General features: G+C 52.8%; 1 protein-coding gene across 4 annotated transcripts in view; it reads left to right on the top strand.

Annotated features, from left to right (window-relative positions):
- The window catches only part of NBEAL2 (neurobeachin like 2), a 249,925-nt gene that overhangs the window by 204,371 nt on the left and 21,449 nt on the right, over positions 1–24,105 (top strand). For all 4 annotated transcript variants that reach the window (XM_075588105.1, XM_075588102.1, XM_075588103.1 and 1 more), the window contains 18 exons: positions 608–757; positions 2,234–2,391; positions 5,888–6,012; positions 8,048–8,174; positions 10,196–10,353; positions 11,231–11,364; positions 11,539–11,646; positions 12,107–12,202; positions 12,870–12,994; positions 14,794–14,934; positions 15,869–15,999; positions 16,686–16,795; positions 17,577–17,694; positions 18,346–18,443; positions 19,939–20,055; positions 21,103–21,189; positions 22,546–22,655; positions 23,893–24,065. In XM_075588105.1, coding sequence (XP_075444220.1) covers positions 608–757; positions 2,234–2,391; positions 5,888–6,012; positions 8,048–8,174; positions 10,196–10,353; positions 11,231–11,364; positions 11,539–11,646; positions 12,107–12,202; positions 12,870–12,994; positions 14,794–14,934; positions 15,869–15,999; positions 16,686–16,795; positions 17,577–17,694; positions 18,346–18,443; positions 19,939–20,055; positions 21,103–21,189; positions 22,546–22,655; positions 23,893–24,065 — 2,266 coding nt within the window. The remainder of the gene's footprint in view (positions 1–607; positions 758–2,233; positions 2,392–5,887; positions 6,013–8,047; positions 8,175–10,195; positions 10,354–11,230; positions 11,365–11,538; positions 11,647–12,106; positions 12,203–12,869; positions 12,995–14,793; positions 14,935–15,868; positions 16,000–16,685; positions 16,796–17,576; positions 17,695–18,345; positions 18,444–19,938; positions 20,056–21,102; positions 21,190–22,545; positions 22,656–23,892; positions 24,066–24,105) is intronic.

Raw genomic sequence — 24,105 nt, 5'->3', positions numbered from 1 at the left:
CGTGTGTGTAAAGGTTTATGGCATTCCTTGTGCATGTGATGGACTTTTCTATATTGATAGGTTTCTGGTGCGCGCGAACGGCCGTTTACTAAGCGGCGCCGTCCCATAAAACACCTGGCACCGGAAGATGCCTTCCAACCCTTTGTATGGACGTGTATCTTTATATAGCGCCCATAGTGTACTCAGCGCTTCATAAAGAGGCAACACAGTTCAGGGAATTATCATACAGTAAGTGCAACAAAGCCAGACCATAGGAAAGGAAGTCCCTGCCCCGGAGAGCTTACACTCGAATGGGCCCGCGTGCGTCTTATGGCCCAGCACCACTTAATAAATCTGGGTCCCAATCTCTGTACCCACTGTATTAAATAAATGCAGCACTTAAACTGCTACAAATAACCTCACTTCAGCTGTTGCTGGACGACTTGTAACCTAGTTGAGCATCGTATTCTATGACAGCTCGGCTCCTGCCTGCGCGATCTCCCCCGGGTGAGTTAGAGCTGTGGGGAGGATCTGTCACTGGTCCATGTGCGGTAAGAATGTACGATGGCAAAGCATGGAACCCGTTTGCCCCATAACAAGTGACCCAGCCTTGTTTCCCCCCTGGCAGGTCCAGCCCACTATGGCCCAGTTTGAACTGGACACGTTTGCCAAGAGTCACGGCCAGATGTCGGACTTCTGGAACTCCTGCTACGACACGCTGATGAACAGCTCGTCACGGCGGAAGGCGGAGAAGGGGGAGAGCCGAGCCAAGTTTCAGGTGCGCGCCCAGCGTTCGTTCGGCGTCTCCCTGTTAATGTGCGGCGTTACGCTGGGGGCTCCCCCTGGTGGTGGGGCGGAAAGTCGCCATGCTGGGTGCCACATGAATCAATCGTGGCAAACTAGAGCGTTGTGATATTAGTAAAGTACAGCGTGACCGTGTGTGCTCATTTGCATGGTTTTACCCAGAATCCCGAGCTGCAGTGGAAGCACTGTATGCTATGAGATATTGGGGGAAAGACAGGGTTGCCGACCCGCCTGAGACACGTGACTCTACCAACAAGTGGTATTTGTAGTTACTGTACGGCAGGCATGTCAAACTCCAGTCCTCGAGGGCCGCAAACAGGCCAGGTTTTCAGGATATCCCTACTTCAGCACAGCTGGCTCAATTAGTAGCTCAGTCATACTGAGCCACTAATTGAGCCAGCTGTGCTGAAGTAGGGATATCCTGAAAACCTGGCCTGTTTGCGGCCCTCGAGGACTGCAGTTTGACATGCCTCCTGTACGGTGAAGGGTTTTTGGCACTTTTACCCACCATAACTTTGTTTAACGTCTGGTTATACCCACGTACCAGCTTCACATTGCAGAGCCAGCAACCAGCCTCGCACTGATGAGACACAAAAAGTTGAAACATCTGTCTGTGAGTAGGATTACTGGCTCTGCACTTCTGTAAACCAGGCTGTGCTGAAACGCTGTGTAATGCGGCAGGCATAGCCTTATCGGGGTCCATGTTAAAATGGAAAAGTAGTAAAGAGTGAGACACTGCTGATTGGCATGTCATTACCCAGAATCCCTTGCTGCAGTGGAAGCACTGTACGCTAAGCGACAATGGGGAAACACAGGGTGGCAGACCTGTCTGAGACATGCAAATGCCCCACAAGTGGGATTTTTATTTACTGATATTCATAATAAAAAGATTGTCAATACATCAAATAGTTTTGACCCAATTCTGCTCCATTTGAAGTGCCGAGCGATTTAGGGAAGAGACAGTACAGCGGTATAATGAGATGTATTCAAAGTTACGCCTTTTCACAGTTTCCCTTTTCCTTTAGGGATATCCCTGCTTCTGCACGGGTGGCTCAGTTTTCGGCTGAGCCACTGATTGAGCCACCTGTGCTGAAGCAGAGATATCATTAGAACCTGACCTGTTGGTGGCCTGTGAGGACTGGCGTTTTTTTCTATGCCCAATGGTTTTTAAATTGTGTATGTTATTCCTGGAAATGTTACTTCAAATCAGTTCTCATGGTGGCCAAGTCCCTCCCGCTCCATGACATGACTGGACTTCAAAGCGCCTTATCTGAGGTGTAGGATAAGACCGTTTGTCTGATAAATAACGCTGGGTTGAACGCAGCACTGTGCTGCCTGGTGGAGCAGGTGAGAATGATTAGCAGAGGTTGCCATGGGAACCCTCTGCTGCAGGTGTGGGACCTCTTTTGCGTTTCCGTGGTGTCTCACGCTGGTAATTGCCCTCCTGCAGGAGTCCGTGCTGGAGCCCGTCATGAAGCGCGCGAGGTGTGAGAACGGACGATACCACAGCGTCCTGAAGCAGATCAGCAGCCATCACAGCGCCGTCCTGCGGCAGTGGAAGTCTCTGCTCCGCCTGCTGACCGGCCCCCGAGGGGCCTGGGCAGACCGGTGAGTGCGCGTGTGACCGGCCCCCGAGGGGCAGACCGGTGAGTGCGCATGTGACCGGCCCCCGAGGGGCCTGGGCAGACCGGTGAGTGCGCATGTGACCTGCCCCCGAGGGGCCTGGGCAGACCGGTGAGTGCGCATGTGACCCGCCCCCGAGGGGCCTGGGCAGACCGGTGAGTGCGCGTGTGACCCGCCCCCGAGGGGCCTGGGCAGACCGGTGAGTGCGCGTGTGACCCGCCCCCGAGGGGCCTGGGCAGACCGGTGAGTGCGCGTGTGACCCGCCCCCGAGGGGCCTGGGCAGACCGGTGAGTGCGCGTGTGACCGGCCCCCGAGGGGCCTGGGCAGACCGGTGAGTGCGCGTGTGACCGGCCCCCGAGGGGCCTGGGCAGACCGGTGAGTGCGCGTGTGACCTGCCCCCGAGGGGCCTGGGCAGACCGGTGAGTGCGCGTGTGACCTGCCCCCGAGGGGCCTGGGCAGACCGGTGAGTGCGCGTGTGACCTGCCCCCGAGGGGCCTGGGCAGACCGGTGAGTGCGCGTGTGACCCGCCCCCGAGGGGCCTGGGCAGACCGGTGAGTGCGCGTGTGACCCGCCCCCGAGGGGCATGGGCAGACCGGTGAGTGCGCATGTGACCCGCCCCCGAGGGGCCTGGGCAGACCGGTGAGTGCGCATGTGACCCGCCCCCGAGGGGCCTGGGCAGACCGGTGAGTGCGCGTGTGACCCGCCCCCGAGGGGCCTGGGCAGACCGGTGAGTGCGCGTGTGACCCGCCCCCGAGGGGCCTGGGCAGACCGGTGAGTGCGCGTGTGACCCGCCCCCGAGGGGCCTGGGCAGACCGGTGAGTGCGCGTGTGACCCGCCCCCGAGGGGCCTGGGCAGACCGGTGAGTGCGCGTGTGACCGGCCCCCGAGGGGCCTGGGCAGACCGGTGAGTGCGCGTGTGACCTGCCCCCGAGGGGCCTGGGCAGACCGGTGAGTGCGCGTGTGACCTGCCCCCGAGGGGCCTGGGCAGACCGGTGAGTGCGCGTGTGACCTGCCCCCGAGGGGCCTGGGCAGACCGGTGAGTGCGCGTGTGACCCGCCCCCGAGGGGCCTGGGCAGACCGGTGAGTGCGCGTGTGACCCGCCCCCGAGGGGCCTGGGCAGACCGGTGAGTGCGCATGTGACCCGCCCCCGAGGGGCCTGGGCAGACCGGTGAGTGCGCATGTGACCCGCCCCCGAGGGGCCTGGGCAGACCGGTGAGTGCGCATGTGACCCGCCCCCGAGGGGCCTGGGCAGACCGGTGAGTGCGCATGTGACCCGCCCCCGAGGGGCCTGGGCAGACCGGTGAGTGCGCATGTGACCCGCCCCCGAGGGGCAGACCGGTGAGTGCGCATGTGACCGGCCCCCGAGGGGCCTGGGCAGACCGGTGAGTGCGCGTGTGACCCGCCCCCGAGGGGCCTGGGCAGACCGGTGAGTGCGCATGTGACCGGCCCCCGAGGGACCTGGGCAGACCGGTGAGTGCGCATGTGACCGGCCCCCGAGGGGCAGACCGGTGAGTGCGCATGTGACCAGCCCCCGAGGGGCCTGGGCAGACAGGTGAGTGCGCATGTGACCAGCCCCCGAGGGGCCTGGGCAGACCGGTGAGTGCGCATGTGACCGGCCCCCGAGGGGCCTGGGCAGACAGGTGAGTGCGCATGTGACCGGCCCCCGAGGGGCCTGGGCAGACCGGTGAGTGCGCATGTGACCGATCCCCGAGGGGCAGACCGGTGAGTGCGCATGTGACCGGCCCCCGAGGGGCCTGGGCAGACCGGTGAGTGCGCATGTGACCGGCCCCCGAGGGGCAGACCGGTGAGTGCGCATGTGACCGATCCCCGAGGGGCAGACCGGTGAGTGCGCATGTGACCAGCCCCCGAGGGGCCTGGGCAGACAGGTGAGTGCGCATGTGACCGGCCCCCGAGGGGCCTGGGCAGACCGGTGAGTGCGCATGTGACCGGCCCCCGAGGGGCAGACCGGTGAGTGCGCATGTGACCGATCCCCGAGGGGCAGACCGGTGAGTGCGCATGTGACCCGCCCCCGAGGGGCAGACCGGTGAGTGCGCATGTGACCCGCCCCCGAGGGGCCTGGGCAGACCGGTGAGTGCGCATGTGACCGATCCCCGAGGGGCCTGGGCAGACCGGTGAGTGCGCATGTGACGATCCCCGAGGGGCAGACCGGTGAGTGCGCATGTGACCCGCCCCCGAGGGGCAGACCGGTGAGTGCGCGTGTGACCGGCCCCCGAGGGGCCTGGGCAGACCGGTGAGTGCGCATGTGACCGGCCCCCGAGGGGCCTGGGCAGACCGGTGAGTGCGCGTGTGACCGATCCCCGAGGGGCCTGGGCAGACCGGTGAGTGCGCATGTGACCGGCCCCCGAGGGGCAGACCGGTGAGTGCGCATGTGACTGGCCCCCGAGGGGCCTGGGCAGACCGGTGAGTGCGCATGTGACCCGCCCCCGAGGGGCCTGGGCAGACCGGTGAGTGCGCATGTGACCGGCCCCCGAGGGGCAGACCGATGAGTGCGCATGTGACCCGCTCCCGAGGGGCCTGGGCAGACCGGTGAGTGCGCATGTGACCGGCCCCCGAGGGGCCTGGGCAGACCGGTGAGTGCGCATGTGACCCGCCCCCGAGGGGCCTGGGCAGACCGGTGAGTGCTCATGTGCATATACGCCACTTACCCAGGGCAGGTTCCTCTAAGGCTGCGGCGGCACCACCGTATGAGATGCAATGGGCTGTCCTGTCCGTCACTGCTGAGCCTCGCACATTCATGCCCCATAATGCTTTGCTCACCACTTTGCAGCGATTGACCGCTCATGCCGCTCTGACGGCTCTCTAGCACCTCTGCTCCCACGGTAGCGCGGCCACGGATCTGCTATAGAGGCAGCCGTCCTGGTCCTGATACAGGGACTCCCATACACCGGGACAGACATTTGGTTAGCCAGAGAGCTGCCATGTTCACGACATCCACTGTGACAAAGCAATGACGTGGGGCTTACGGGGCAGAAACAAGTGGCTTCTTCCTCACCCTCGTCACTAAAGCAACCTTCTTATACTGTGTCATCTCAAGCTCGCTAATAAACCCTAAAGCAGCGAAGGGCAAAGTGCCCCAAATTTCAGCGATGTTGCCGTGCTGACCAGCCTCACATGGGGCTCTCCCGCCATCTGAAGACCATCACGCTCAATGCATGACCTGTGACAACCCTCGTTAACCATATAGCTGTCCGTGGCAAGCGTTGCGTTGCATGCAGATTACCGCAGAGCTCCGATCAGGAGATGGCATTGCTTCGCTTCCTTTTTCTCATGTATCCCCAATATGTCATCCTCTGTTTAGCCGGGTGGGTGCCAGAGGGGACAGTGCATACGATGTATGACATGGTCCTGCGTGGGGTTCCGGCTCCTTGGTCAGCGAGCGGCTTTGCTCTGATCAGAGTTGAGGGGGGTGGTAGCTGTTGTATGCTCGCCGGTGTCCTGACTTGCGCTCTCCTCCTTGGCAGTAACCCCGTGGAGATGAAGTGGAAGCTTTCCAGCGCCGAAACCTACTCAAGAATGAGACTGAAGCTGGTGCCCAATTACAGTTTTGACGCCCACACGGAGGCCAGCGCTCTCCGAGACAACTTAGGTGAGGCCCAGTGTGGGTGTGGGGACGACAGCGGGTGGGGGGGGGCATTGTGCGGTGTGTGACGCACTGTGCAGTGTGTGACGCATTGTAATTGTGATTTTAAAGAGCTGTAATTTGTGGTTAACAACTGTATTTTACTTTGTACAACTGTAGCACGTCCCCCCCCCCCTCCCCCCCCCCCCTGCTTAAGGGAGATTTGCCCGTACCTGGTGTTGTGGTGCTCACCTGTAGTTTCCCAGGAGCTCTGAGCGTCCGCCGATGGTAGTGGGGATCATGGGGGTCAGGCTTTTGGGGTTTCATCTTCTATCTCTTCGGTGCAGCGCCTCCATCCTCCAGGGCCCTATCATGGATAGGGGCAGCCCCTGCGGGAACTCTCCCTCACAACAGCCCACTATTTATTGCGGCAGACAAGGCTCCCTTCTCATGCAGGAGAGGTACTTGACTGCATTTTACAAGTCCCCTCGCAGCCTGCTGCGTCTGTGCCCCAGACATGGGCTTGAGGCCCATGAGGCTAGCCTCCACAACCCTCACCCCCTTATGGGGCAAGGGAAATCCTCCCCTACAGTACTCCCTAAGGAGCAGGCATCCACAGAGGAACTTTTACAATGTGGATTGCAGCCCCTTTTTGTTACCAGGGGAGGGTCCCAGGTCTTGGCCCCGGTGGTGGGCAGTACCTCGTACTTGGGCCCACCCCCCCCCTGTAACTAGGCTCTCATGGTTTCAGGCCACACTTGCTAACCATTAACAATTATGTAGCTAACTGGAGCTTAGCTTACTGACAGCAAGAAGCAAGGGATTTAACCCCAACACTGCCTGCTGCACGGGTACCAGGGCTTATATGTTCGGGCAGAGAATTTTAGTTGCCAGGGGCTATATGGCTAGCTGTGTGTGTGTGTGTGTGTGTGTGTGTGTGTGTGTGTGTGTGTGTGTGTGTGTGTGTGTGTGTGTGTGTTCCTACTTGTTACCTTTTCTTTCTTTGTCTTGATCACACACTATTAATTGTGATGTCCTCTAATAATGAACATATTTTGGACATTGTTTTTTTTGTAAGGATCACTGCATGTTTGGAATAACTGCAGTATTGTTCCCTAATCTCACACAGTTTGCAAAGGTGCAGAGCAGGTATTATATGGTTAAAGCAGCATACTACGTTGTGTTATTTATATATGTAAAGCACGTGACGGTGTATAACTAGACATTGTTACCTACGCTGGCAATCGTTTGGTGCTCCTGTTATAAATCTGTAACAATCCTGACTGTGTGCCTAACATAATGGCTGCTTCAGTCAGTGTAACTCAGCGGCTACAATGTATCCTTATACAAGTCCCCGCCTGACGCCAGGAAGTGATACCGGTGTGTTCGTCTGGGACCCGGGGCTCACTGGAGCTGAATATAGCGGGGGTTCAGCTCTAGGTATCCCCTGGCTTCCATCTTGTAAAACAAAATGGTTGGATTGCTGCATTGAACTTAAAAATAAATATATATAATGGAATTGCAAATGCATTTTTATTGTCCGTACCAAAAAAAGGGACCGCTCCAAGGCCCCCCCATGGTGTAGTAGATATGTCATAATCTTAGGCTACTCTTATACTAAGGGCGACGCGACCGCGTGACGTCAGCCGTCGCAATAGGGATTTCTGCACTCTGGTGCAGGAGACCAGAGAACTACCGGGGGGCCTGGTGGAGGCGTGGCCGTGAGCGGTTCGCTCTCATTGGCTGATGTCACGCAGCGATCGCCCCCAAAAAGTCCAAATCCTTTGACTACCGGCGATCGCGACCGCTCCGTCTCTCTGCAGCACCATCGCGGTCTTGCCCAGTATGGGCACCCGCAACGGGCTGCATGTACTGGCTACGGCACTGCGCGGCACCACCGTCGCCATAGCCAGCACTATAAGCGCAGCCTTACTGCACTGTCATCAGTGACGGAGCGATGACGCGATCTGTTCAGAGAAGCGGTCACCGGATGGCGAGGGCGATGGTTGGGGGGTGTCGCCATGCCAAGCCTTTGTAACTCTCCTTGGCCTCTTCCTTCCAGGTACTGAGCACTGGCACAGTGCCGCAGACTCCTTCCCCCTCGCTGTGGCCAAGGAGGCCAAGGTCAATGAGCTGGAGGACGACCAGCTGGGAGACGAGGACCTGATGTTCTTGGACAACATAAACCAGTAAGCCAGAGTCTGGGAATGCTGGGTACCCCCCGCCGGTTATATGAGTGCCCCCCCCCCCCTGTCCAGCTAATTATTCCTGGAACCGTACGTAGTTAGATTTCCATTAAACCCATGAATTGGGACCTGTCCTTGCAGCTGAGGGAGAGGGGGAATGGAGGTGTGCTTCATTGTACAGTTGTCGCCTTCACTGGAGCACCACCTCTGCTGATAACGTGCCGGACACAGGTAACTATAGGTTGGGCGAGGCACGATCAGCTGCAGCAGTAGGAGAGCGCAGAGAGGATGTATACAGAGCTGGTAAAGTGTGTAACGTTGGACACGGACCTTCAACATGTTCAGTCTCTGGCTCTCCAGAGCTCACAGTTTCATTTAAGAACCATTACAGATTTAATACACTGCAACCGGTTTGGTTTACAGGCTTGTGGGTGTGTATTTGTGCTGTCCCACATAGGAACGGGAGTTCTATAATGACGATGAGATTCTTAATGGGTTGTGTATTGAGGATTTACTCCTTTTACCAAAATCATTTGTATTAATGCATGTTAAGTACCCCACTTTAATGTACCTTTTCCTGACGTGCAGGGGGTGTGCATAAATGTGATGACATTATTATGGCGTGAGGCAAAAAGGGAATAAACTATGATTCCTCCTACTCGGAGATCCCTCTGTAACGCAGATTTCTAAGCTCCTTTAACCTGTTGAACCAGATTTTGACCTAATTTAACGCACGTTAATAGGATTACAGTATTCCCTCAAGCAAATAGCGTGACGTTTACCAGGTTTTACGCCGTGAAAAGCTTACCGGTAATTTTGTGGTTGTTTTTCCAAATGACGTGCAGCTCATTATAGCCTAAATTATAATGAACATAGCAGTTTTTATTTGCATATTTCCCAGGTGTCTCAGGTGTGTTTCCATTAATCTTTTCTCTCTCCCTTCCCCTCTCTCCCACTTCCCCTTTCTCTCTCCCCTTACCCTATCTCTCTCCCTCTACTCCTTTCCCACTCCCGCTTCCCCCCTCTCTCTGTACCGCTTCCCTCTCTCTCTCTCCCGCTACCCCCCTCTCTCTCCCGCTACCCCTCTCTCTCTCCTGCTTGCCCCCTCTCTTTCTCCCGCTTCCCCCCCTCTCTTCCGCTTCCCCCCCCTCTCTCCCGCTTCCCCCCCACTCTCCCACTTGCCCCCTCTCTTTCTCCCGCTTCCCCCCTCTTTCTCCCACTTCCCCCCTCTCTCTCTCCCGCTTCCTCTCTCTCTCCCGCTTCCTCTCTCTCTCTCTCTCCCGCTTCCTCTCTCTCTCTCTCCCGCGTCCTTTCTCTCTCTCTCCCGCTTCCTCTCTCTCTCCCGCTTCCCCTCTCTCCCACTTGTCCCCTCTCGGTTTCCCCAACGCGGCCTGCCGGTTTCCCCAACGCGGCCTGCCGGTTTCCCCAACGCGGCCTGCCGGTTTCCCCAGCGCGGCCTGCCGGTTTTCAAAAGTCGCGGCCTGCTGGTTTCCCCTAACGCAGCCTGCTTGTTTCCCCAACGCGACCCACCGGTTTCCCCTAACGCGGCCCGCCGGTTTCCCCTAACGCGGCCCGCCGATTTCCCCAACGCGGCCTGCCGATTTCCCCTAACGCGGCCTGCCGGTTTCCCCTAACGCGGCCCGCCGGTTTCCCCTAACGCGGCCCGCCGGTTTCCCCTAACGCGGCCCGCCGGTTTCCCCTAACGCGGCCCGCCGGTTTCCCCTAACGCGGCCCGCCGGTTTCCCCTAACGCGGCCCGCCGGTTTCCCCTAACGCGGCCCGCCGGTTTCCCCTAACGCGGCCTGCCGGTTTCCCCTAACGTGGCCCGCCGGTTTCCCCTAACGCGGCCCGCCGGTTTCCCCTAACGCGGCCCGCCGGTTTCCCCTAACGCGGCCTGCTTGTTTCCCCTAACGTGGCCCGCCGGTTTCCCCTAACGCGGCCCGCCGGTTTCCCCTAACGCGGCCGCTCATTGTCTTTGCCCGTCAGTGGACCTGCACGTAGCATTTCCCTTCTCCTGTTCCGCAGCGTTGAAACGAAAGAGCAGGACCAGAAGGAGAAGCTGGTGATCGCGGAGGACTGTGAGCTCATCACAATAGTGGCTGTGATCCCAGGGCGGCTGGAGGTCACCACTCAGCACGTTTACTTCTATGATATGAGCACCGAGAAGGAGGAGACGGAAGAAGGTAGCTGGGTTTATACGGGAACGTGGCGGGGCTGCCTGGCCGTACAGAGCAGAGAGTGTTTCTTACAATGCAGCTTTTACAGCACAGATTGGGGCCTCTTACACTAGTTGAATACATTTGGCGAATGTCCATTGTGAAGAATCTGTACGAACTTAAAGGTACCTTAATCATATATAGATGGGTGGATAGATAGACCGCTGATGGAGAAGTAGAGAGAGGAAGATATAGATAGGCAGCGATTGATAAATAGCTAGGATGTTTACTATTAATTCCTTTACCTTTTCAGGCATTGTACTGTGTTTATTTGGGGACAGTAACATCATTACTATTATATATAACTATAACTATAGGAGACAAACTACAATAAATCTAAGATATATATACGCACGGACATTACGTCATTACGCATGCGCAGAAGCAGGCCGGTTCGAGCGCGCACCAGTTAGCGGCCATCCGGCACAGGAGACATTCTTTGGAATCCTGAGACGTTTGCTGTGAATATCGGAAGGACCCTGGACATCCTGAAGGATCGCTGCCCTTGCATCTCTGAGACTGATGGACTTTTGATCCCTTTGCAGATACCGGATGGTGGTGATATTTCACAAAACGCTTTTTTTTCTTGTACCCTTGTGAGTCATTTTCTTCCCCCTCCCCCTTTCCCATCATTAAATATACGGTTATATACTATGGGGCGTGCGCTCTCTCCTCTCTCTTTTCTATATATATATAACTTAGATTTATTGTAGTTTGTCTCCTATAGCTATAGTTTGTACTGATTCAGGTTTTTTTTAATGTCCATGCCGGCTCTGTAAAGGTAACTCCGATGTCCATGCTAGGGGATAAATACATAATACTGCACTTCTCCCTTTATTTGCAGGTATTGGTTATGACTTCAAGCGGCCGTTATCTCAGCTCCGGGAAGTCCATCTTCGTCGGTACAACCTCCGGAGATCAGCCCTGGAGTTCTTCTTCATCGACCAGGCCAATTACTTTGTCAACTTCAAGAAAAAGGTTTCCATCCTCTCCTGCTACTCTCGCCCAGGCCCTTCCAATAAATACAGCCCTGTGTGTCCCACTGCTGGAGGTGGAAGCCTCGGGCCTCATGTTCAGGGCGTTGGTGTTTTCTCAGTTGCAATTGGTTTATAGATTGTGACGTGCGGGGGGCTTCTTCTCTCCCTCCTGCAGGTCAGAAATAAAGTATATTCCCGAATCCTCAGTCTGCACCCACCCAATCAGTTTTTATATGGAAGCCGCTCTCCCCAGGAGCTGCTACAGGCCTCGGGATTAACTCAGGTAATTGGTGTGGTCAATCAAAAACCAATTGGACAATGCCTTTTAAATCAAAGTCACTCCATATATTACCCCGGCGTGAAGTTAACACTCAACTTTGTCCTAATGCCCGTTTGTGATGCTCGATTACATGTCCTTTAGCGCAGGAGTGTTCAACTCCAGTCCTCAAGGGCCAGGTCAGATTTTAAGGATATCTCTGCTTCAGCACAGGGGGCTCAATCAGTGTCTGTCAACAACTGTGCCACCTGTGCTGAAGCAGGGTGCCACCTGTGCTGAAGCAGGGATATCCTTCAAACCTGTTGTGGTGGCCCTTGAGGACTGGTGTTGGACACCCCTGCTTTAGTTTCTGGCTATCTGTTGCTCTGACCTGTACATGGTTATGGAGAGATGCTCATTACTCATTAAAAAAAAAACCACAACTGGCGACTGCAGCCGCTCAGCTTCCCTTTCCTGTCTCTTCTAGAGATGGGTGTGGAGGGAAATCTCTAACTTCGAGTACCTGATGCAGCTGAACACGATCTCTGGGCGGACCTACAACGACCTCTCTCAGTATCCAGTGGTGAGGTTCTGATGGGATGGAACCTGCCTGGGACGTTTGTTATCATGGGACTGGGATGAGTGTTCTCTTTAGAGGTTGACTACCTGATGATTTAAGGTGGAGTCACGCTTGCGTCACACACAACATTTTGGAAGACCATTTAACAAGGGAAAATGTCAGTCGCCTATTAAACATGCCAATGTCCTTTGCTCCCTGTTGTGACCTTTAAATCATCAATCCACCTCCAAAATCATATATATGTACAGTATGTTTTTTCTTGACATGAACGAAGAGGTCTCCTGTGGTGTTTGAGAGGAAAAACACAACATGACGGCCGGGTCATTTTATCGGAAGCTGCAATGTCCCCTCACAATGTCATGACTTTCTATAGGCTTAACAGAGGGAGGCGGGGTCCCAGTGAATGTATAGTTTCGCCCGGACCATAATTCTAAGAGAAATTCTAAAGGTGTAGGGATGCCTGTAGTGCCGGGGGGGGGGGGGGCGTTAATGCCCCCTCTGACGCTTTAGCGGGAGCAGATACCATGGTGTCTGCATTAACGGCGTGTGGAAAAGGGGGGGGGGGGCTAATACATTACTTGGGTGCATTTGCCCCTGATAAGTCTGTACCTGTTTTGTTGTTGGGGGGAAATGTTCTTCTCACGGCGTTTTTGTGTTTGCGTTCATTAAGTTTCCCTGGATCCTGCGCGACTACGTCTCCGAGACGCTGGATCTGAGCAATCCGGATGTGTTCCGCGATCTCTCCAAGCCGATCGGCGTGGTGAACGAGAGGCACGCCAAGGAGGTGAAAGAAAAGTGAGTGACGTGGGGGAGGGAGGATGAAGGTGCGGGGGGAGGGTGGGGGGGGCGGGTGGGGGGGGGCAGACCCTGTCGTGTCACGAGGGAATCGGCGCTGTAAATGACACATCCGGAAGCTAAAGGGAAGTGGCATAATTCGGAGCTCGCACACGCAGTGATTTATTTATAAAACATTTTACTGGGAAAAAAGTGCATTGAGAGTTGCCTCTCGTTCTCAAATATATTCTGGGACGTGCTGATCACTTAAGGGGATATATACAGGGGCGCAGACAGATTTCCCCGGGCCCAGGACTATAGTTCTAACCGCCCTTCACCCCCCCCCCCCCCCAAAAAACAACTTCCCACCCCCAATGCAAAAAACTTCCAACCACCAAATACAGAAAAAAAAATCCCTGCCCCCCCAAATACATACAAAAAAACCCACCTACCCAATACATACAAAAAACCCACCTACCCAACACATATAAAAAACCCACCCCCCCAAATACATACAAAAAACCCACCTACCCAATACATATAAAAAACCCACCTACCCAATACATATAAAAAAAAACACCCCCCCAATACATACAAAAAACCCACCCCCCCAATACATACAAAAAACCCACCCCCCAATACATATAAAAAAAAACAATACATATAACTATCTCTCTCTCTCTCTCTCTCCCACTCTCTCTCTCTCTCTCTCTCTCTCTGTCTCTCCCACTCTCTGTCTCTCTCTCTCTCTCTGTCTCTCCCACTCTCTGTCTCTCTCTCTCTCTCTCTCCCTCTCTGTCTCTGTCTCTCTCTCTCTCTCTCTCTCTCTCCCACTCTCTCTCTCTCTCCCACTCTCTGTCTCTGTCTCTCTCTCTCCCACTCTCTCTGTCTCTCTCTCTCCCACTCTCTCTCTCTCTCTCTCTCTCCCACTCTCTCTCCCACTCTCTCTCTGTCTCTCTCTCTCTCTCCCACTCTCTCTCTCTCTCCCACTCTCTGTCTCTCCCACTCTCTGTCTCTCTCTCTCTCTGTCTCTCCCACTCTCTCTCTCTCTCTCCCGCTCTCTCTGTCTCTCTCTCCCGCTCTCTCTGTCTCTCTCTCTCTCTCTGTCTCTGTCTCTCTCTCTCTCTGTCTCTCTCTCCTCTCTCCCACTCTCTCTCTCTCTGTCTCTCTCTCTCCCACTCTCTCTCTGTCTCTCTCTCTCTCTCCCACTCTCTGTCTCTCCCACTCTCTGTCTCTCCCACTCTCTGTCTCTGTCTCTCTCTTATATATATATTCTTTCTCACTCCCCACACCTCTGGAGTATCCTTCCCCTCAATATCTGACTGGCATCCTCTCTCTCCACCTATAGGACCTTTCTTAGACCACACCTGTTTAGTGAAGCATGAGTAGCTCCGCTGGCTGATGCTATACACCTCACACACTGACCGTGACCCCTGACCCCTGCAGGCGCACTGACCCGAACGCCCTGCTGCTGCCTCTGTAACATCTTAGCACTCGGGCTGCGCTTATAGCGGCAGCGACGTCGCATCAAAACAAATGCATCGCTGCCATCGTGTGCACTTATAGTAAGCACGACGCGACGGCTTGGTGTAAGTCACCTCAGTTTGATTTTTCCAGCCGTCGCCGGCACTATAAGCGCGGCCTTAGATTGTAAGCTCTTCGGGGCAGGGACTCTATTTCCCATTTTCTGTCTGAAGCGCTTATTCCCATTATGTGTAATAATAATATGACGTCACTTGTATTGCTGCTGTAAAGCGCTATATAAGTAAAGATGTACATACATACTGTACATACAGAACAGCCTGCTTTGTTCCCCTTAGGTACGAGAGCTTTGAGGACCCCACAGGCACAGTGGACAAGTTCCATTACGGCACACACTACTCCAACGCTGCGGGCGTCATGCACTACATGATCCGCACCGAGCCCTTCACCACGCTGCATATCCAGCTGCAGAGCGGCAGGTGAGCGAGCCGGGGCGGGGGCCGGGGAGGAAATACTCCACCGCTGGTACTGTACTGTAAACGGAAAGGGGTCACTTATAAATATTATAAAGTGTGTACAGCACCGTACATAGAATAGAAAGAGTTGACCATCTATATTTTGGTGCCTGAGAACAGAGAGACAAACATGACTTCTCCGACGCCACTGAGGACAGAGAGACAAACATGACTTCTCCAACGCCACTGAGGACAGAGAGACAAACATGACTTCTCCAACGCCACTGAGGACAGAGAGACAAACATGACTTCTCCAACGCCACTGAGGACAGAAAGACAAACATGACTTCTCCAACGCCACTGAGGACAGAGAGACAAACATGACTTCTCCAACGCCAGTGAGGACAGAGAGATAAACATGACTTCTCCAACGCCACTGAGGACAGAGAGACAAACATGACTTCTCCAACGCCACTGAGGACAGAGAGACAAACATGACTTCTCCAACGCCACTGAGGACAGAGAGACAAACATGACTTCTCCAACGCCACTGAGGACAGAGAGACAAACAGGACTTCTCCAACGCCACACGGAGGGCAGACCTTGAAACTGGGCTCCCCCACTGCAAGGGCAGTGACACTCGCACGGCTCCTTCGGGGGTTACATATACATGTTTAGGACTACATTAAAAATGGGCTTAACCTTGGAGAGTGAAAACATGGTGCCGGCCACCTTCCTCCTGACGACCTGCGTCCATCCAAGCTACATTAGGTAGCAAAACATTGCATCATCCATCTACCTCCTGAGCACAGACATGTGGCACACAACATGCAGGTGTATCAGCGTTGGGATCCAGTCGGAGGTAGCTGCAGTATGGGCCATAGTCTGGTTCAGTCTTCTTTCCATGACCTTCAGAAACGTGTATATATATTTATACCTGTGCTAACTCTGCCGCCAGGTTTGACTGCTCAGACCGGCAGTTCCACTCCACCCCGGCCGCCTGGCAGGCTCGCATGGAGAACCCTGTGGATGTGAAGGAGTTAATACCAGAATTCTTCTATTTCCCAGAATTCCTGGACAACTCTAATGGTATAGTAGCCGGGTTATAGTATAAATGCGCACTGTGTATTAGCACATGTTTCTTCCTCTATGTACACGTGTTTTTTTTTTGTTTGTTTGTTTTTTCTCCATAACTAAATGGTCATAAAATATATAGTAGGATGTCTTTTTAAAGGTTAATACTGTAGTGGAAACCAGGATGAAAGCAACGTTTTTATGTAAAATAGAAAAAAAAACTATTGTTAAGCGTTTGGATGTTTATGGCGAGAAATACAGGGACTCTTGGTATACAGCAGCGAAAGTGGGTTGGAGCGGTCACTGGGTATATAATCTATTCTTGGTCCCTCTCTCCCACTTTCGTTATATTATATACATATATCCTCTATATATACCTATTTTTCTAACACCCTTTTATACTGCTTATCTATCTATGCAGTGGGTACTATGGATGACTTAAGAGTTTTTTTAACATTGGGGGGAAAAGCTATTTGGACCATAGTTCAGAAAGATACAGTATATACAATATGCTTTGAATGGAGCGAAAGCTCCTAACATTGAACCCAATTTTCTTCAAATAGAAAGGGGATCATATGTTAGTCAATAAATATGTAATCTCTCTGGGGTTCTGGTTCTGTGTACCCCCTTGGTACCAGCACATTTGGACCAGTGGTTACATGCAAGCATCTTTGTTAACTCAGCCCCCTCTTTCTTGCTAGGCTTTGACCTGGGCTGTCTCCAAATTTCCAACGGGAAAGTGGATGACGTCTTTCTGCCGAGATGGGCCAAGTCACGAGAAGACTTCATCCACCAGCACAGGAAAGCCCTGGTATGGGAGTCCGTGTTTAACAGCCGTGGGACCTTCTCATGTACCGGTTAGATGATAGGCCAGCCCGGCCATGTAATGCTGTGGAAAACGTCCAGGTTTTGTGGCAATATCTCCTGTTACCATCACAGACAATATGCTAACAAAGGGGGGCGTAGTGCGCACTCAATAAGCATAAACTAATACAAATAGTCAAGTCAGAGGCAATGTAGAAATGGAGGGTCCAATAGCCAAAACGAAGGCCCAACACACTGGAGTCGAAATAGAACCATATTTCCTCTTGACAAAGGGTTATATCCCGAAACATTGAGGATTTCCAGATGTTTGTTCTTTTCCTGTCTTTCTATATTGTACAGTATTGGTACAGAATGCTTTTTTTGGATATTGCATTATTTGGGGGATTTATACATCTATTGATAAAACATGCTTATTGAGCAGTCTGAGCGCAGACTTGTATTCCTATAGTCTCAGAGTGTTGCCCATACTACTATTTTCCGCAGCATCACAGACAATGGCAACATGGCACACATTACATCTGGATATTGGAAGGTTTTGCCCAATGGCCAGTCTTGGTTTATTTCTGCGAGCGCGGGCCTGTGGATGCAGGTTTTTGCCTTGTCCTTTAATCGAAAGTCTTCTGAAATCCGGAATCGTGGGCCATAAGGTCTTCTGGCGCTGGACGGTGTCTTGCGGCATTGCCACCCGCAGTAAATATTGGCCATAGTGTATTGGAGGGAGCTGCCAGTCTGTCCTCTGAATGTCCCCCGCGTCTGTCTTTGCGCAGGAGTCTGAGCACGTTTCGGCACATCTGCATGAGTGGATAGATCTGATATTTGGGTACAAGCAGCGGGGAGAGGCTGCCGTGGAAGCCCTCAATGTCTTCTATTACTGCACTTATGAAGGTGAGATGCCAGGAAGCAGCTTATGGGCCGAGTGGCTCTTATCTGCCGTCATATTCTGGGTTTATATGCACTTTGTGACTAGACACCCTCATACTGTCTCTGTACGTTCTCCCTACTTACCACTTAGATTGTAAGCTCTTCGGGACAGGGACTCCTTTTTTCCTTGTGTTACGTTTATGTCTGAAGCGCTTATTCCCATTGTGTTATACTATTATGTCACATGTATTACATGTCACGTGTATTACAGCGCTATGTACATGGATGGCGCTATATAAATAAAAATATACATGCAATAGTGTTCCCTTAAGCAACTAGGAATACATGTCCTAAAAGAGACACAATAATTCTGGTTTTAATCCCCTTACATTGCAGGCCCTCCTGGCAACGAAAAGGTTAATTACATTTTCCAAGTTTCGCGCCTTAGCTGCCAAAGGGCCGTTACGTACAGTATCGATCTTCGTTACTATCAATTATCTACTATCAATTCCCAATGTGAATTATTTGATCCAATAAGTAACTAAACTATAATCACAATGTTACGTGGCAGGCGTGGGAAAGTTGGGTCTGTTCCGTGGTGGACCTCTGCAAAGTGACCCAACTTTCTTCTTCTCACTGCTACTCAACCGGCTGCTCTGTGTGTTGCATTTAAAGGTGTGGTGGATCTGGACGCGGTTGCGGATGAGACCGAGAGGAAGGCGTTGGAGGGGATTATCAGCAACTTTGGACAGACCCCGTGCCAGCTTCTCAAGGTATCATGGCGACGTTGTGCACCTAAGCCTATGCTTTTCTCAGCTTTACAACGGGACCGTTTGCACCTTCTGGTCTCGGGACGTTGTTGGCACCACTGGCTCAGTGCAAACACCAAGCTTGTGGGCGGCAACCAGGAGCTTGGTTTCGCTGTGCTGGGTTACAGGTTCATTGAATTGATGACTTTTGCCCTTTTGAGAAGATTGCTTCAAAGCATAGCGAGTAGGGGCGTGTATGTATACACACACACAGACACACACAGACATACACACATGTACCTATATCAGATGCCTGTGTATGATATAGATACATTTACATTATATTCACACATGCACGCACAAACACACACACACACACAGGGCCGCCAACAGAATTTTGGGGCCCAGCACAGACTAGAAGAATGGGGCCCCTGCAAATATTACCACATAATCACATTTGGTCTACTTTGCCCCATCATGTCTCTTTGTTCCTCCCTCCCCCTCATGTGTGTCTCTCCTCCACCAGCATGTCTCTTTCCCCTCCCCCATCATGTCTCTTTGTTTTTCCCTCCCCCTCATGTCTCTCTCCCCTCCCTAGGCATGTCTCCCCTCCCCCGGCAGGTCTCTCTCCCCTCCCCCCGGCATGTCTCTCTCCCCTCCCCCCGCATGTCTCTCTGCCCTCCCCCCGGCATGTCTCTCTGCCCTCCCCCCGGCATTTCTCTCTGCCCTCCCCCCGGCATGTCTCTCTCCCCTCCCCCCGCATGTCTCTCTGCCCTTCCCCCGGCATGTCTCTCTGCCCTCCGCCCGGCATTTCTCTCTGCCCTCCCCCCGGCATGCCTCTCTGCCCTCCCCCCGGCATGCCTCTCTGCCCTCCCCCCGGCATGTCTCTGCCCTCCCCCCGGCATGTCTCTCTGCCCTCCCCCCGGCATGACTCTCTCCCCTCCCCCCGGCATGTCTCTCTCCCCTCCCCCCGCATGTCTCTCTGCCCTCCCCCCGGCATGTCTCTCTCCCCTCCCCCCGGCATGTCTCTCCCCCCTCCCCCCGGCATGTCTCTCCCCCCTCCCCCCGGCATGTCTCTCCCCCTTCCCCCCGGCATGTCTCTCCCCCTTCCCCCCGGCATGTCTCTCCCCATATCCACACTCACCCAGACTAACCTTCCCCAGAGCGATGGAAAGTGGCAGCCGTAGAGGGAGGCAGAGAGACGCGCATATATTTGTATATCTCTCCCCCTATGTATATCTTTATTTAATCAATGATAATCAGTCCCATTTTCAAGGATCATTATCCCGCTGTGATAGGCTCTCGCACTTAGTGAATCACTAGTTATGACCTTTTTAGGCCACGTCCTGAAGTTCCAACATGAACCATTGATGTTTTACTATCAGATAGCATAGCCTGCGATGAGTCGGAGATAGTTGGCGGTGGGACCTTTTCTGTGTGTCCTCTCCTGCTCCTGTGAGTTTGGCTGAGGAGGAGTGGAAGATGTAACATTGCTTTGGTTCCTTGTGTCCTGATGAAGGAGCCGCACCCCTCTCGCCTGACCGCGGAGCAAGGTGCGAGGAGGTTATCCCGGCTGGACACCTACTCGCCCAACATGTTTGAGAACCTCGGGGAACTGAAATCTTTCTTTGTGGAGGTGAGGATGCTTCTTTGCGCACAGTACGCAGTTAAAGGCTGTGTTGTGATCTTGTACAGTACGTGGTCTGTGACTTGATTTCTCTGGCGTGTTTTATCTGGTCTTGTGAAGTTACACGTGGTTATAAGTGCGAGATACAGCGAGAGAAACAGCTTCCTCTTGTCGTCGGGCTGGTGCCCAGGACGTGTAAGAAACCAGTTTGAGTCCCTGCTCTTAATGGTCCTAAGCAAGTCACCTTTGTCCTGATATACTAATTGGTGCTACATACAGCTGCAGCGGCCATTATTCGAACACTTCACATGTTGTGTACATCGGAATACTGATGTCATGGCGCGGGATGTCTTCCAACCTTTCCGCCTTAAGACGCGAGTGCGGCGAGTGCAGAAAATGGTATTTTAGAGTTCTGTTTTTTAGCACAGTACTGTACACATTGCAATTAATTCATTTCATTGAAAAAAGAAACAGAATCCATGAAATTCAACACAGCAATCGCGATAAGCACAGGTGCCTGGGGCGATTGGCTGCGTTCATGTCGCGAGGAGTACAGCAGAGCACGCGAAATCTGCGCCCTGATTTGTTCGAATCACGTCCGCTGCTAGTGTGGCGGGGCGCAGTGGTGAGCGTTTGTCACGTAGTTTTGCAGGATGAATCCCGACAGAACATCTTGCGCCTTTAAAAAGGCGTCTCTTTCAGTGAAAGTTTCTCCACTGACCGTATTCCTGATATAATGTGCAGTAGAAGAAGAAACGTATGGGCGTGCTTGCAGAATACGGGACCTCACGTTCTATATACTGTACATGAGCTTCTGTACAGTTCCTGATCTGATATTGGGACACCATTACTAAGCAGGGCTATGTCATAACATATGTCCAAGCGCAGGAAGACGTGTACCCCATTCACTTGAACAGATGTGCTCTAGTGCCTGAATGTATCTTATGGAATAGTAGGGCCATTTAGTAAATATGACCCATTGTGGCGTTCGGGATAGACTACGTGTTAAGTAGCAGTGCTGTCATTTGTCATTAAAACATATCTTGTGTCCGACAGGGGATGATGGAGGGGGTTCCACTGGTACAGGCTGTGGTCCCCAAAAATCAAGCCATTTATTCATTCATGACGACGGGATCCATACTGGTGAGTATTTGGGGACCATGCTGGCCTGACTTGCAGTGATACTTATTTGATGTTTCACTGGTTCCTACCAACGCCATCTTGTTTCCGAGGAGTTTTAGGTGGTTGTATTCGCAAGACAGCAGATGTCCCTCAGATGGGTGACGTCAGCGGTGCGGCATCCTTTCTAGTGTCAGGAAGTGCCTTGGCGTGTGCACACCGCGGGACCTCAGAGGGGGCTGCAGGGTTTTAGAACGTTAATGGTCATAAAAGTTAATCTGCTCTAAAACGGCGGTTCCCCCAACCTGGGGAGCCGGCCCACGAGGCGTAGGAGGGGCGGGGGCTCGGTGAGATGGTAGGAACACACGTATGATGGGAAATACAGGACGTGGGAAATACACGGCACCGGGGTTCAGAGAGTCACAAAGGGAAGAAATGAGGCGGTTTCCCTACATCCGTAACCCAATGAATATATTTCACAAAGTGGCATTCTTCATTTTGTCTATTTTTTTTTGTATGAGGGTAAAGCCTCGTATCTATTTTTTTTTTTATATCTTGGTGTATTTCTTTCTGTGATCGGGGTGGGTCCTAAAGAGAATATTTGTGTTAAAGAGACTGTAATAATAAGTCTTAAGGAGAAGGAGAGGGCCCGAGTGGTAAAGAAACGAGAACCCAGTACCAATCCCGGTGCCACCTTCCTACCCCCCCTGTACCCCCAGTGTCAGAACTAAACTGTGAGCAGCGTTCCTCTGATCATAGCGCGGGGGGAGGAGTGTGGATTATGGCGAAGTACTGGGGGATGTGGCCCCAGATGTCGGGGGGGGAGGGGGGGAGGTGTTCCGTTCCCACGATGAATGTAATGAAAGCGGAAACCTGAGTCCATGCTATGTAACAAAAAATATATACACTTATCTTAGAAAAATCAGACGCCTACAAATATGTTGAAGTTTAAGTGAATTGGTCAACATGGTGAGGCATTGGTCTCTCCTCCTTCTCCCTTACTTTTTAATGGCCTGGGGTGGGCTAGAGGAGGGGGGCTCGACTCCAGTCCTCAAGCCCCTAACCCCCCGAACAGGTCAGGTTTTCAGGATATCCCTGCTTCAGCACAGGTGGCTCAATCAGCGGTTCAGTCTTTGACTGAAGCAGGGATATCCTGAAAACCTGACCTGTTGGGGGTGGCTAGAGGCTGAGTTAACACTTGATTGAGGAGCACTACCCAAATTAAGAGTAAAAAGAAAACTCTTCTTAATGAACCAAACCTACCAAATGTCCTCTGTACTGTACGCCCGGTAACATCTGTTTGAGTAAAGACAATGGCATCATCGTTCAGTTGTTTTCAAAATGGCGGCTTTGCACCTTCGCTCACGTTCTCCCCCTCAGGTCACGGTGAGTGTGAACGGCCTGCTGGGGACACACGGCTGGCTGCCCTACGACAAGAACATCTCCAATTACTTCAGTTTCACCAAGGACCCCACAGTCTCCAATGTCAAGTGAGTATTCCCCCCCCCCCCCCGATACTACATCTCGTAGTATGCCCCTCCACACCCCCCCCCATTGCTTACCTCTTTATATCACGGTCTTGGCTTGAATGAAATTGCTAGTATTCCTGTTCCTATTGTTAGTAGGAGGCGCTATGTTTGCTGAGCAGCGCCGTGCCATGAGACCGCCTCCCGGCGCTGGCAGACACCTCGTGGGCCATCCACTTGAATGGGTCTTATAGCGTAGCACTGCCTAGTAAACATGGCCCTATAAAGTGTGTGGTTGTGTGTGTGTGTGTGTGTGTGGTTGTGTGGCGCCCTGCACATTGTTGGTGTTTATATGAATGGCATTTAAAAAAATAAAAGACGTGTCCGTTATTAACATGACGTCCAAATCCGCTACCTGCGGTCACAAACCTTTGCGGTGCCGGACTCTGAAATGTGAAGCTTGGGCTCTCCTGTCAGCGAGTCACAGGAGCCCAGCGGGGACGTCACAGCCTTCCTAGCGAGTGAACCCAGTTTGAGCCCCAGCGTCGGCTCCTTGTGACCTTGGGCAAGCCACTTTTGTCTCCTTTTTGTTTGTCGCCGAGAATGAGATGGTGAGCTCTGCGGGTCAGACGCTGGCTGGGCCGGGAGCGTTCTGCATACAGCGCTGTTTGTTTTGGTAAAGCTAGCCAAGAAGAAATCGGATTTGTATTAAGTAATGGTCAGGCCTTCCTTCTTTTCTTACTAGTCCACAATATCAGAATAAACCTTTGTGCAGTTACAGAGATACAGGGGTACACACGTCAACAAAATGTTTCTGTTCTCCAACGTCTTCGCCTCTGGGAAAATACTTTCATATAAAAAAAAAAAGCACTCCGACTTTTAAAACCTTTGCACATAACTTTTAATTATCGTAACCCTATAGTGTAAAAAATAATAATAAATTGAATAGATTTGTAGGTATCTTTAGCATTAGTGCACAGATGTGTTATTATTCCTTTAGGGTGTAATAGTTGTAGAGATTTCGGGACAAGTTTTTTTTTTATAGATGTAGTTGTACACAAATTGTAAAGGCCTTACAAGTCTCCTCTTCAAATGTATGGCTGAAGAAGAGACCTGTGAGGTCTGGGATGCTTGTGTATAAATAAATATAATTAATTTCAATAGCTATCAGAATGAACTTACATAACACTCTACCAGGACACTACAGCCACAGGATATCTGCACAACACCTGTTTATGACCCGTCTCCTCTCTTCCCCCAGGACCCAGCGTTTCCTCGCCGGTCCGATCGCCCTCGGCGCGGAACTCTCCTCCACCACCTTGGTCGTGTCGCACGACGCAAAGCTGCTGTTCAGCGGAGGGCACTGGGACAGCAGCCTGCGAGTCACCTCGCTGAGCAAAGGAAAGATCGTAGCACACATCACCAGGCACCTAGGTGATAACCCCATCTTCTGTGGAACATATCCGCCACGGAG

Source organism: Ascaphus truei, chromosome 2 (genome assembly GCF_040206685.1).
Source record: "Ascaphus truei isolate aAscTru1 chromosome 2, aAscTru1.hap1, whole genome shotgun sequence".
Taxonomy (NCBI): Eukaryota; Metazoa; Chordata; class Amphibia; order Anura; family Ascaphidae; genus Ascaphus; species Ascaphus truei.
This window is presented reverse-complemented; position numbering and strand designations above follow the sequence as displayed.